We start from the raw sequence: 13,772 nt of genomic DNA, 5'->3' as shown, positions 1-13,772 counted from the left end.
GTAACCGACCTTTGCTCCTTTATCTCGCTAAAGTGGCACATTTCTGCACATAATGGACTTTGAAGCCTGAAATGCATAAAAACACGTAATCAGTGTTAACTCTTAATTATTACTCACATAATTGGTCTAATAGTATGACTGTTACAGGGTTAAAACTACAGTTTTGAGCTCTTATCACCCTACAATCCAGAGGGCAACGGACATGTTGAGTCATCTAACAAGACCATAATGGACAATCTTAAGAGAAAGCTGAAAGACAGGAAAGAGGCGTGGGCCGATGAGTTGAATCATGTCCTCTGGGCATACCAAACTACACCGCGGACATCCACCAAAGAAACTCCTTTCTCACAAGCTTACGACATAGAGGCAGTGATTCCGTTGGAGATGGTTGTATCCACAACCCGAACCAAGGCTGTGGAGGAGGGTTTGAACTGGGGCATAGTGTTAAGGGATTTGAATTTGGCAGAGGAGAGAAGAGACACCGTGTGTATCAGGTTGGAGGAGTATCACAAGTGCTTGCAAAGGCAGTATAACAAAAGAGTAAAGTTGCGGCAATACCAAGTGGAAGATTCTGTGCTCTGCAGAGTGACTCCTAGCACCAGGAGGGAGAATGACAGAAAATTGGGTCCAAACTGGGAATGGCCCAATACAGTGGTGGATAAAGGAGGGGATGACACTTACAAGCTACAAATAATGGGAGGGAAAACGATAGAGAGGCCATAGAATGTGAGATTGTTGAAAAATTTTACACTTAAATGTAATACATGTTTAATACAAGAGACTTGAGCTGTTTGCACAATATATAATACAACGACTTGAGAGAGTAATATTGTGAGCAATGAAAGACTTTGCGGCTAACTAAAGACAGCGGGGGGGACGAGCCATTTGCGGACATGAGGTCTAAATCAAACTTGGTGGTAAGATGTGTTGTCCCCCCATGGGCTTCACGACCTACAAAAGATAGCCGGGGGGGGGGCCTTCGTGGACATGAGGTCTAAATCAAACGTGGGGGCAAAGTGAGGTGCTCCCCCCCAGTAGGCTTCACAGCCCACTAAAGATAGCAGGGGGGATGAGCCATTCACGGACATGAGGTCCAAATTGAACTTGGGGGCAAATTGAGCTGCCCTCAAAGAGAGCGGGGACACAGAGAGAGGTCCCCAGAGCTTAAAGACAGGGGGGAAGCCATAAAGGGAGAAAAATAAAGAGATAGGGAAGCATATCAAAATGCTAAGGCAAGGGGCCTCGCAGGTCAAATGGTCTAGAGAAATATCTATGTTACAAAGGCAACTGGTGGGTATCAAGTACCAATGAGTAATTGTAGATCAAAAACACATATTAAAGGTGCATGGGTAGGGTAAATTCTACCACACCTTATAGAGGGAATCTTAAGACAAATACGAACAAATTAAAAGAGCAAATAATATATATCAAGCATAGAGTATCAAAAACAAAATTACACAGAGCTAAACAGAGCACAATGAAACCACACTCAGACATTTTCATTAATAATTTCATCCGTGGCCTCCTCAATAGCAGCTTCGATGATCACGGCAACCCGTTCGACAGCGGCAGAAGAGACCACTACACCATAACAGGCTATTACTAATGGGAAAAAACCGTTGTTAATAATTTTCGCAACACTTAAAATGTGTTGCAAATATGGCGTGGGTAAAGTGTTAGAAATTTTTGCAACGGTTAATAAACGTTGCAAACAGAAATTTCTAACGGTTATTAACTGTTGCAATAATGATTTGTAACGCTTTTTTAAACCTGCTTCGCACACAAATTTAAAACTTTTGCAACGGGTTTTTTATTTCACAAACACTTTCTAAACGTTAGTAATTTATTAAAAATATTACCAATGGTTCTTAACCGTTGCAAAGTTGTTAGCTAATTTTTTTTAAAAAAATCAGTTTGTTCCGCCTATTCGTTTGTAACGGTTATGAACCGTTGATGATGGGTTGCTGATAAAAACAAAAAAAAAATCTCATATTTTGTAGAGACCAGCTAAACCTTACAAAAGATGCCCTTCTTGCACCATATACATAAATGATGAATTCTTATTTAAGCTAAATTTATCCTATACGTAATGCATTTTCATACCATTTTACAAAGAAACTATAATATACATGGGAAAAAAAACTGATAAATTACAAAACTAATCCAACCATATACATTCACAACTTTGAACGATTTTCTAAACCTCACAAACTTATTGTTGGACTATCACCATAAAAGAAGTTTTCATACCATGATCCTAAACAAGAGATAACAACTTGCGTTGTTGAAAACCCTATGCCCATTTACTTCCACAAATGCTCCAAAAGAGGTCCTAGCATTAAGATAAAATAGTCAACCAAGAAAAGATCATGAAGCGGACAATAAGGGGATTAAGACCAATTCAAAAGCTAAATACTGATAATCTAAGGTATATTGGATTGAGCTTAACAGTAAAGAAGGACTATGGATTCTCACCTCTGCATCAAAACCCAAATGGAGATTCATGAAAGATTCACATTATTGTGGAGTCTTGTCGATCCTGTCTTTGTATGTCTTTGGGACGGCTTCTTTAGGTAATAGCTTTGAGGTGTCCCACATAGATGCATTGCTAACAACAGCCTTTGTAGCATAAACACACTACATCAAAAGTTTGGATTTTCTTTTCAAGAGCACAAAAGAAGCATAACTAAATCTTAGTTAGTGTAGTGGTCCACCAGTCAAGACTTGGGAATTTATTCACGTCTGCAGTATCACAACATGTTCAAGAGCTTCATCTTAAAGGAATAAAACTACTTCCTACATTATTACTTTGCCAGGTTATTATAAAGCAGACCAAAACCAAAAAAATTCAAACTGAAAGTAGACATACAATCTTTTAAATGGTGTTTTCTACTGAACATAAAATATGCAATTAGCAGTAAAATGTAAGTGAACTGAAATGGATAAGAAGTTACCTTTTTGGCTTCTTGCTTGGAAGGAAGGAATTGCCTCTTGGGTTCTGGTGCAAGATGTATTGGATGGCCTGAATCAGACCAGTCAAACCAATCGATAAATGGTACTGGAAGAAAAGCAAACAATTCTTGTTAGCTCCTTTAGTTTCCTTTGTTAAATGTGTTGCATGCAAAATGGCTATTACTAAGATGCTCTTCATCTACTAGTCTACTCAACACATTTTGTTCTTAGCAATTCTACTCTAGAATCTATAATAATCTTGAATGAAAAGATGTAATAAATCAAAGCACTGAGACCATGTTTTCTGTTTCGGGAATCGAAATATTGCATAAATTGGAGACCCAAGTCTATCTAGTCTATAGAAAGACCACAGAGTTACTTCGATGAGCTGTAACAGAAAAATCAATGCTTGTGCATTATAAGTAGGGAGCCATACCAGTAGTTGCTCAAGGATGAAGAAATAACTGATGGAACTAATCAAGACAAGCACCACCAAGTCATGCCAGACACTATGCAACAACAAAGCATAGAAGTTGCATCAAAACTAAAAGAAGATTTATCATGATAGAAGGAAAAAAGAGAAATCTGTTAAAAAGGATAGTTCTCAGAGATGAAAATAAGTTCATGTTACTTTGGCTGACTCATAACTGACTTTAAGTTGTTTGACCAATAAGCACTTTGACAATAACTGGTAGATTAAGCCCAAATTGAATCAAAAAATCCTCAAATCTATATGTACAACATTAATAGGTGAAGTCGTAATCATCTTTTTCTCTTACCTCAATGGTTGTGGAGTTGGGTTTCGCCTATTCTGCACTCGTCTATTCTCTTTGGGTAGAACTGTGCACCCGCAGCAAAGTGACTGGTAAATTAAGAACCTCTTGCCGGCAGATATCACACTTCTTGTTTCCTTTGATGTTGAACCACTTCAATACACATGTTTCATGTGTAACCCTGAGATCACCCTTGCAACTGCACTCCATCTTAAATGTATTTCCTCCTTCACACAATGAAATGAAGCAGATCCTGCAAGCTGCTTCCTTTTCTGGAATCTCTTTATCATCAGCTTCCATGCATATCAACATGACAAATATTATCTGACTTGGCAATGGATGAGGTGCCTGAAGTTGTAAAAGAAAACAGAGAATCAGAAGGCATCTGGACATTTCAACTAAGTAACAGACAAACAAGGTGGTTGACAAGTATCATTTTTACTTTATGTAAGAATGACTTAGCTTCCAAAAAGCCAAGAAACAAGAGGGGGGGCATGCCATAGTAGAAGGGAAGTGGATTCTCCAAAATAAGACATACCTATTCTTACCATGACAGCAACACTCATTCCAAGGTTCCACCATTCTCCCTCCTCCTTTATCCGGGCTTGGGACCGGCAGCACAAAGACTTTCATTACTTTGCACTGGTGGAGTTAAAAATGGGGTTGTTATCTCTTCAACCTACAAAAAACAAAAAAACATTCATAATATAACATTCAGACAATAAACATTCTTATAAACCATCTAGCCATCATACCATCATAACCATCATAACAAGCTATAGTGCACAAGTTCGTTATGTCATTCTTACATCTTGCAAAAGGCTCTTACCATTACTTACAAAAAACATACTCAAAAAACTGATGATCTAAAATGTCTAGATGATCTAAAATGTCTAGAGAATCCGTACATGGGTTCTCACCATGTAAAACCCATACACGATAATTCTTATCCATCCCGTACCTGATCAAATGTCTAGAGATTTTACCAAACACAAAGCTTTTTCCATTTCGACATTCTCTACAAGGACAAGGACACGTGGTCGAGCTGCGGTTGTTCACAGTCACAAATTGAATGAAATCAGCCACCCCTAGTATCATGGTTTAGCACATATATACATACTAGTATCATGGTTTAGCACATGTACTAGCTATACCAACAAGAATAGACCAAAGTGTTCACTACTAGGCACCATAAACTCAATCCTCCCTGTGAAAATCATACCAGATATTCTATTAGGTAAATTTTAGATCCATTCAATTGTACCTTCAATTTTCAAATATTTTCTTACATGGCATAGAATATTCGTGAAAACAGCTACGCAGAGCACTACCGCAGCTCTTAAGAACTCGCACATGGAATGGCTGACTAAGAATGGTTGACACAAATTTTATTTAAGTTTGAGTGGTTTTTACCACCTGATCTACCCAATCCCAGAGAAAGCCTCCTTAAAGTCTCACATTCAACCAGTGTTATCAAAGTCGTACGATTCTCGACTTGTATCGTACGACTCGAGTCGAGTCATAATTCAAAAGATCATAATCGTACCAATAAATCATTAATGACAGGAATCGGTCAAAAATCGGGATTCGAATAGCAAAATCGTAGGAATCGGAAATAATAATGATTCATTTGATTCAAAAAAACAACAACAGGTACAGATCAAGAAAAGAAAAAAAAAAATGAGAAAATAGAAAGAAATCAGAGAACTTACCAAGTACGTTTTTATACACCTTCTTCTTCTTCTACTTCTAAATCTTCTTCTTCTTCTTCTATTTTTCTTTGTTTTCTTTTTTTTCGGTCTGGTCTCCTCCTTCTCAATTTTTTTTTCTTAAAAATGAAGGGTTATATGGGTTATATATTTATATGAGCCTGGGTTAGGTCCAACCCAATCTAATAAGACTTGGGTCAGGTCCATATAACTTAAGCCTATATTCTATTTCAAAAATTAGACAAATTTCACCCATTTTCAATGAAATTTCAGTATTTTTTCATAAATTTCAACCATGGAATGGAGATTTGGGGATTTCTCCTAGGATTTCTACTTTCATATACTCCAAACTCCAAGTGATTAGTAGTTTTCTTATGGTATATTTATATATGTAAAAAATTTACAACCACTATATATATTATGGCTTGAATCTTACGATTTACGACTCGATACGATTTACGATTCGGTAAAAATGGAAAACTATTCCCATTTCGATTCAGGAGTTGACAACATTGCATTCAACTAAGATACAAGAAATCATGAAGTCAAATTAAGGGAGTGCAGGTATCTAGAAATAGCTTTTACCTGTACATCTGTGTAAGATAAGTTTTCTCGCAAGCTGATTTGGAAAAATAACCCACAATGAAAACATGTTCAGTACAAATCACGTATATTACATGGTAGAATTACATAAATGAAATAAGAGGTAGGAAAAACAGGAGAAACACAAGTGTGCGTAAGTGTTACTACTAAATTCAGTGTCATGGATAACTGTTCATAGGGTTGCTTTCCAAATTCCCTTATCAGTCTCTTAAGTAATGAATAGTCGTTGTTCCTAGTCTAATATGTAAGGGATCCTAAAACGACCTGATTTCAAATATCTTCCTAGTCATATTTATTTAATGAAGTTTCACAGTTCAAACACTTCAAAAGAACATATTAACAATGAATATTAACTTTGGAAATCCAACAACAAACAACACACAGTGTTAGTACTTCTGACTTACTAACTTTTGATTTCTATTAACCAAGAAAACAAGTCCTCAAAACTAATCATCACAACAATACATTTTTTTTGTCGACCAATTTCTAAACCAAACCAAAACCACCACCACAACTCTCAAACAATGACTCAACTCCATTATCAACACCACCACTAGCTACAACAGCTAGTAATGGTGTAGCATCCCCAAAAACAAAACAAAACAAAATACCCCAATTAATTCAATTAAACTAATGTTGGCAATTTAACATACAATAAATTGAAACAAATAAATACCCAATTCTATAAATTGAAACCAATTACACATAAATTTAAAATCCCTTAAAATTTTAATAGAACTAATAAGTGAATATTGACAAAATTAAAGGAACCCTAAAGTTTTGAAGAAAGAAAAATCTTACTTTAATGAGAGAGACAAACCTGATTACTTTGTTCCTTTGGTTTCCAGCAAGATCCACCGAAAATTAGTTTTGTACGGATTCGAGGATTCGAAGAGAGAGAAGTAAAATTTGAGGAGTGTGATATCTATTTTTCTTAACTATTGCCATATCTAATTAGCAAGAAACGAGATAATGATATAAAACTGGATCTGGATTTGGATCGAGATGATGATTTTGAGGAAAAATAATTTCAATTTTAAGGATTTTGAAATGCGTAGGAGAAGGTATTGAGCCTTGAGTTTCTTGAATAGAGATAGGGAGAGCGAGAGAAGAGTGTAGTGGCGGTGAGAGAGAAAGGGAGGAGACTGAAGAGTGTAATGGCGGTAAGAGAGAGAGAGAGAGAGAGAGGAGAGAAAGAAAGTTATGTTTTATATTTCGACCGAAATAATAGAGCGCATTTTTTTTTTGGTGTCCCTCTTTTGTGAAATTTTCAAGTTTTTAATTTGTAACACTTCTCACACGATTTTTAAGAGTTCGCAATTAATTCCTGAAATTCAATTAAATAAAGTAACGCTTTACAACATTACTAATGCTTATATAATGTTGGCAACTTGCTAACAGTAAATAACCATTGCAAAGCAAAAAAGGTGCATGTTGCAAATATCCTATTATGGTGTAGTGCAACTGGGGCGTCATCAGCTGATACAGGAATCAGAGCGATCACAGATTCTTCGACAGGGGTAGGCTTCTCCAGAAGTAGGCGTCCTTCTTGAGTAAGGCGGATGTGTTCTTCCTTGATCTTTTTGGCCACCCATTTGTCGGTTAGGATCTTGAAGCGCTCCTGAAGTTTATCCATGTCCGCTTGGTGCTGCTGGAAGAGGGTCGTGGTGCTATCCTGATGTTGTTTAGAGAGGGCTTCCGCAGTCTCATTATGCATCTGGAGGAGTACTTCGCGCTGATTGCTTAAGCGGTTGTTGACTCCATCCATAAACGTCTGATAGGCAGCCTCAACAGTCTTGAGCTCATTCTGAGCCTTGAGCCTAGCCAATTCTACAGCCTCCAACTCCTGCTGGAGATGAGAGCAAGTTTCCTTCAGCTCTCCAAAATGGGCGACATCCTTCTCTAGTGCCTCCACCTTGGACCTAGTTCCAAATAGGGCGCGGATCATGTAGGAGATGTCCAGGCTTACCTGAAAATGAAAAGAGGGTTAAGGCAACAAAGAGTGGACAAGGGTAAGTGTCAAATCAAGGATGGCGATTACCTTTTCCCAATTGGTGTAGAAGGAAGTCATGTGTTGTTCAAACGAGCCCCTTTACGCATAAGCAATATCTTTGGGAAGGTGTGAGCTGTTGAACAGAGTAGAGGCCACGACCAGGTTCTCCAAAGGTGAGTCACCGATATTGACAGTGCGGCTGTGAACTTTGAAGGTGGGGTAGAAGGCAACGAAATTATCGGCGGACCCCAGCCTTACCAGATGTATTCCCCAACTCTTTGCCAAGGCGAAGAGCTTGGCGGGTATTAAGGGCAAGGGCGGCGGGGTCAGGAGCGATGGAGGTTGAAGTTGGCTCGGTACAGAAGTTCGCGGACACTTGTGGGGCGGCTTAGTCGGAGGAGAAATGGTGGTGGAAGGGGGGACCTCCGTCACATCATCGTCATCAGAGTCACTGTCAAACAACTTCCTCTTTAAGATGTCCATGTCAGAGTGTGTAGAGTCCGCGGAAATGGAGTGAGGGGATAGATATTGATTTTCCCAAGTGATGATGGACTTGTAAGAAGGGAGGGTGGTTGGAGCAGACGGAGAGTGGGAAGATGGTTGTGTAGATCTACGAGTAACGGGTTTTTTGGAGTGGACTTTCTTGGATTTAGGTCTTTTCTCGAGTGGGGGAGAGGCACGAGGTTTTTTCTCCTTAGGGGGCGGGGGATGGTAAAAGGTAGCATTATATCCGCCGATCGTTTGGAGTTGTGGGTCAGATAACAAGGGAGTGCCATAAGAGGGGTTAATGCCTAGCATCGCTGGTTGAGAAGGGCCTAGTTTGTGGAGTTTCTTGAAAAATGTGGAATTACACCGGCGTAAATGCGCGACTTTGAATCTATTCTCCAACCTGCACAAAGAAATGGCAACATTACACTTCATAACACGGACCATGCATACAAAAGAAAATATGAAAAGGGGACTCACCACTGGGCAAGAAGGTAAGATGATTAAGATTCAATTCAGGTGGGAGATCCGCGGATAGGAAATTCCCATAAACATACAGTGGATAATAATGTCATGTCTTGTCCGAGGTGATGATACGAAGGACGAATGATTCTTTCTGAGGATGGACACAAAAAGAGTGATAACCCACGCTGACATCTTTGGTGCTCTTCTTTATATAATAATGAGCAACTATGTCGCGACATGATATTTTGGGTACCCCGGACTTATTGTAATAGTTCACAGCGTACATGATTCTCCAAAAGTTTCCAATGCCTTGGCAAGGAGGGATGTTGAAATGGTTGCATACCTCGACATCCAGGGGCGACAATAGGAAGCGGAGTCAAGAGATGATTTGTCCAACTATGGCTACTAGACACCCCGGTCGGTAGGGAACTAAGTGGGGGAAATAAAGCATATGTTCTAATACGACATCAGTAGGGATGTCGTAGGTGACCTTGACCACCTCTAAATTAGGTTTACGACTTCGAGGCAGTGGCGACGTAAGCGTAATGGGTCGCCCTGAGGTGGAGGGTGCCGCGGATGTATCAATGGGTGGGGGAGACGCCACCATGTTAGATTGGGAAGATGAAGAGTCGTCGGAATGGGATTCCGACATCAAAATGCATCGGGTGGCAGAAAAAAGAAAATGCACGATTTGAAAATGGCAAAGAGAAAAAGAAATAAATCAAAGAGAGAGAGAGAGAGAGAGAGAGAGAGGGGGGGGGGGGGGACCAACCTAAAAGAGGGAAAAACCGGTCTGGGTCTAAGGCACCAGAATGCTTGCAGCAGGGAGAGTAACAATGAGTAACAGCACCACCAACTGGAGGAGGGGAAGCAAAAGGGGGAGTGAGGAGGAATAAGAAACACGAGAGGGAGAGTAAGTAAGTAAATTAAGGGAAAAGAAGATTGAGCGGGATTTAACAAGATGGAAGGGCAAAATAGTAAATGATAGGAGCAGAAATCGAGGGACCTAAAAGGAACCATCTGAAAGGTGACACATGGACACACGAAAAATGAAAAGATGCTGACATTAATACATGTGGTGAGCATGTGAAGCCAGCCGTACTTGTTAAGGGATAGGTTGCAACCTAGAGGAAGAGGCAAAGGAGGGATTCTCGACTCCCGATCTCACCCATTATCGCGGACTCGAGAGGGGGCATCTATGGTGGTAGAATCTGGGGTATAGAAGATCATGGATGGGATGAGCCTGATGCAAGATATGCAGCGAACGTGCGAGGTATAGGATCGGTCCGCTGACTCGTATGTACGTTGCGGGAACCCTACACATGGGGAAAGGGAGGCCGAGAGATGGAAGGACAGGTGGATGACTAGGATGGAAGGAGACGTGGGTATAAAGAGAAAATAGAGGAAGAGAGAAAGGGACTAAAAATTCATAAGTGAGAGAGGAACTAGACCTAGAGAGGAAAAAGAGAGGGGAAGAAGTGGTGATACGACAGTTATCTTAAAATTTTAGTGAGGTCTGAAAGATTGATGGAAAGCTAATTTTCTTTCTGCTGCAGGTTGAAACGGTAGTATAATGAGCAAAAATATGGACGAAAAGTTTGCAAAAAAAAGTTTCGAACAGAAAGATCTCAATGCCTTATAAAAAATAAAGAAAGTGGAGAAATATCGGCCTAATGCCTTAGAAAAAAGAATGAAGTCGACAGAAAGTTTCACTAGGAAAGTTTCGCTCAAAAAGATCGGCACAATGCCTTAAAAAAAAAAAATGAAGCTGTAAAAAAAATTCGCTCAGAAAATTTCTCGTAGAAAGATCATCACAATGCCTTAGAAAAAATAATGAAGATGTTGAAAATCTTCGCTCAGAAAATTTCTCGTAGGAAGATTGGCACAATGCCTTCGAAAAAATAATGAAGCTGTCAAAAAATTTCGCTCGAAAAATTTCTCATAGAAAGATTGGCACAATGCCTTAGAAAAAATAATGAAGATACAAGAAATTTTTTTCCAAGGCATCTTTTATCATACTTTCTGGAGTATCACTGGACAGGATGTAAGTTATGTAGTTCTTTCTTTTTTTAGAGATAATGTTCGCCCATAAGGCATGAACTCTAGCTTTCTTGCTCTAGTGCCTAAAGTAACTAATGCTATTGATGTAAACCAGTTTAAGCCAATATGCTTGAGTAATTTCTTGTTCAAGATTATCACTAAGATTATTTCCCTAAGAATTAACTCTATAGTGAGCAAAATCATTAGAGGAGAGCAGCTTGCTTTCATACAAGGCAGAATAGGCACAGTGGGCATTGCTCTATCCTCGGAAATGATCAATGAACTAGACAAGAAGACCAGAGGAGGAAATGTAGGCATGAAGCTTGATATTACTCAAGCATTTGGCTCTCTCAGCTGGGAGTTCTTAATTGAGGTTCTCAGAAGGTTCGGTTCTGTGAACAATGGTGCTCTTGGATCTCTACTCTTCTCTAAAGTGCTAACATATCAGTTATGATAAATGGTGAACATTGTGGATTTTTTAATCGAGGCTGGTAGAGGCCTTAGATAGGGTGATCCCCTATCACCCATTCTCTTCAATCTCGTGGAAGATGTGCTAAGCAGCAGTGTTAACTGGCTATTTCATCATGGCAAGATTAAGTACATGACTGCAACTGGAAAATGCCCCAGTCCCACTCACATTTTATTTGCGGCTGATGTGTTAATCTTTGCGAATGGGGATATTCGAGGACTAAGACATCTCAAAAATCTTCTTAATTCCTATGAATAGTCAGCAAGACAATATTTCAACCCTCCAAAAGCAAGCTATTCTTAGGTGCCATGACCAAAGATAAGATAAGAAAGCAAAAGTAGTTGAACTCTTTGAATTCACTGAAGGAACCCTTCCTGAGAAATACTTGGGTGCCCCGATCTTCAAAGGTAGGGTAACTAGAGCCAACATTCAGATATTGGTGAACAAACTTAAAAGAAAAGCGAGTGGGTGGGCAAGCAGAATGCTTTCTTTACAAAGAAGGGTGGTTATTACTCAGTCAATCCTTAATAGTCTCGTCAGTGTACAAGTGGCCTTCAAAGTGCATCAAAGACTGTGAAGCTGCCATTAGAAATTTTGTTTGGTTGGGTAATCCTACTATAATAAAAGGCATCCCTCTTAAATGGGAAAAGGTGTGTAAACCTCTGGAGGAAGGGGGTTAGGCCTTAGGAAACTCAAGGAGCTTAATCTAGCTCTACACATGAAACTTGCTTGGGCTTTTATCACAGGATCCACTGGTCTGTTTATGCAAGCAAAATTCACAATGGCTTCAGGAGATTGGTTAACCTACTACAAAAAATCTTCTATCTGGCCGAGTATAAGATGGGCTCTTAAGGAGATAACACCTTACTTGGGTTGGTCTGTAGGTTAAGGAAAGAACATCATATTATGGCAAGACAACTAGACTGGTATTGATCTAGGGGATATAGTCGAAGGCATCAACTAGAAGCTCTTAAAATCCAAGGTTTCAGACATCATTATCGAGGGCACATGGAACTTTCCAGTCCAAGTATAGTAAGTCTTCGCAAGAGCTGGCATAGACCTTAGATCCTTGCCACCGCCTTATGGGGATGAAGAGGACTCTCAAATCTGGAAACCCACAATAGATGGAAGATTCACAATTAAATATGTCTATGATACCATCAGACGCAAAGGTCAAGCAGTGAATTGGCATAAATGGGTCTGGAACAAATACTTGCACCCTAGAACTGCAAGCATTACCTGGAAACTCATTCATAAAGCAATACCCACAGATGATAGGGTCAGAAAGAAGGGCATACATCTGGTATCAAGATGTAGACTTTGTAAAAAGAGGAGGAGCCAGTAGATCACATGCTCTGGGACTGTGAAGCCACTGCAAAACTATGGGCATGGCTATTTTCTTTTCGCAAGGTGCAACCACTCGTCAATTTTCAAGGTATAATTTCTTCTCCTAAACTACTTAGCCCCATCAGAAGAGAGCTATGGGATTCTGCTGCTACTCACCTCATGTCTCAGATATGGAAGATGAGAAATCAAATATACTTTAAGGACAAGAGATGGAACAGTGCATTCATCAAAAATGAACTAACTAAAAGAGTCAAAGCCTTGGGTAAGTTAGCCATTGAATACATGTACAAAACTATCGAAGACTTGGCTATTTTACACTCTCTCAACAGAAAGGGAAAAGCCCGACCAAACTGTATTCAGGAAGTCATGTGGTTTCCACCCAAGCCTAGAATTGTTAAAGCTAATACCGATGGCTCCTCCATTGGTAATCCAGGGATAAGTGGTGCTGGCATCATCTTCAGAGATCACTTGAACCAAGTTATGGGAGTTATAGCCTATGGACTCGGGATCACCATAAATTTTACTGTGAAATGCTTCGCCATTGTAATGGCAGCGGAATTAGCGGTATCGAAGGGATGGTTGCACTTATGGATCGAAAGTGACTCAACAGCTATTGTCATGGCTCTTAGTAGGGACAAAGCTTCTTGGATACTCAAAGAAAGATGGCTTCAAGAAACCCAAAATCTAATTTCTTGGAGATTGTCTCACATACCGAGAAGCCAATTTTGGTGCGGACTTAGCAGCGAAAATGGGAGCAACTATGAATCAAGGAGAGGGGCTATGGAGTTCTACTAGACAAAGGTATATCGCACGATTAGAAAGTCCGAACATGCTTTACTACCGTTTTAACTAGATCTTAATTTTATTATCAAGTTGTAAGCTCTCCACTTGCGATGTAACATTCTTTATTATATTAATGTAATATCCCTACTTGT

The 13,772-nt window shown here is 39.6% G+C and overlaps 2 protein-coding genes across 2 annotated transcripts; both read left to right on the top strand.

Annotated features, from left to right (window-relative positions):
- Window positions 1–228: 228 nt before the first annotated feature.
- On the top strand, window positions 229–723 carry LOC147496907 (uncharacterized). The gene has a single exon (XM_086562697.1). The coding sequence runs from the start codon at window positions 229–231 to the stop codon at window positions 721–723; it is 495 nt and encodes a 164-aa protein (XP_086418823.1).
- Window positions 724–13,203: 12,480 nt separating this feature from the next.
- LOC147496906 (uncharacterized) lies at window positions 13,204–13,632 on the top strand. Its single transcript, XM_086562696.1, has one exon. The coding sequence runs from the start codon at window positions 13,204–13,206 to the stop codon at window positions 13,630–13,632; it is 429 nt and encodes a 142-aa protein (XP_086418822.1).
- Window positions 13,633–13,772: the final 140 nt, after the last annotated feature.

Source organism: Coptis chinensis, chromosome 5, assembly GCF_015680905.1.
Source record: "Coptis chinensis isolate HL-2020 chromosome 5, ASM1568090v1, whole genome shotgun sequence".
Lineage (NCBI taxonomy): Eukaryota > Viridiplantae > Streptophyta > Magnoliopsida > Ranunculales > Ranunculaceae > Coptis > Coptis chinensis.
The sequence above is the reverse complement of the archived record's forward strand: the minus strand, read 5'-3'. Positions and strand labels throughout refer to the sequence as shown.

Coding starts and splice junctions, on each gene's coding strand:
- LOC147496907 (XM_086562697.1), top strand. CDS start 229: ATGGACAATCTTAAGAGAAAGCTGAAAGACAGGAAAGAGGCGTGGGCC.
- LOC147496906 (XM_086562696.1), top strand. CDS start 13,204: ATGTGGTTTCCACCCAAGCCTAGAATTGTTAAAGCTAATACCGATGGC.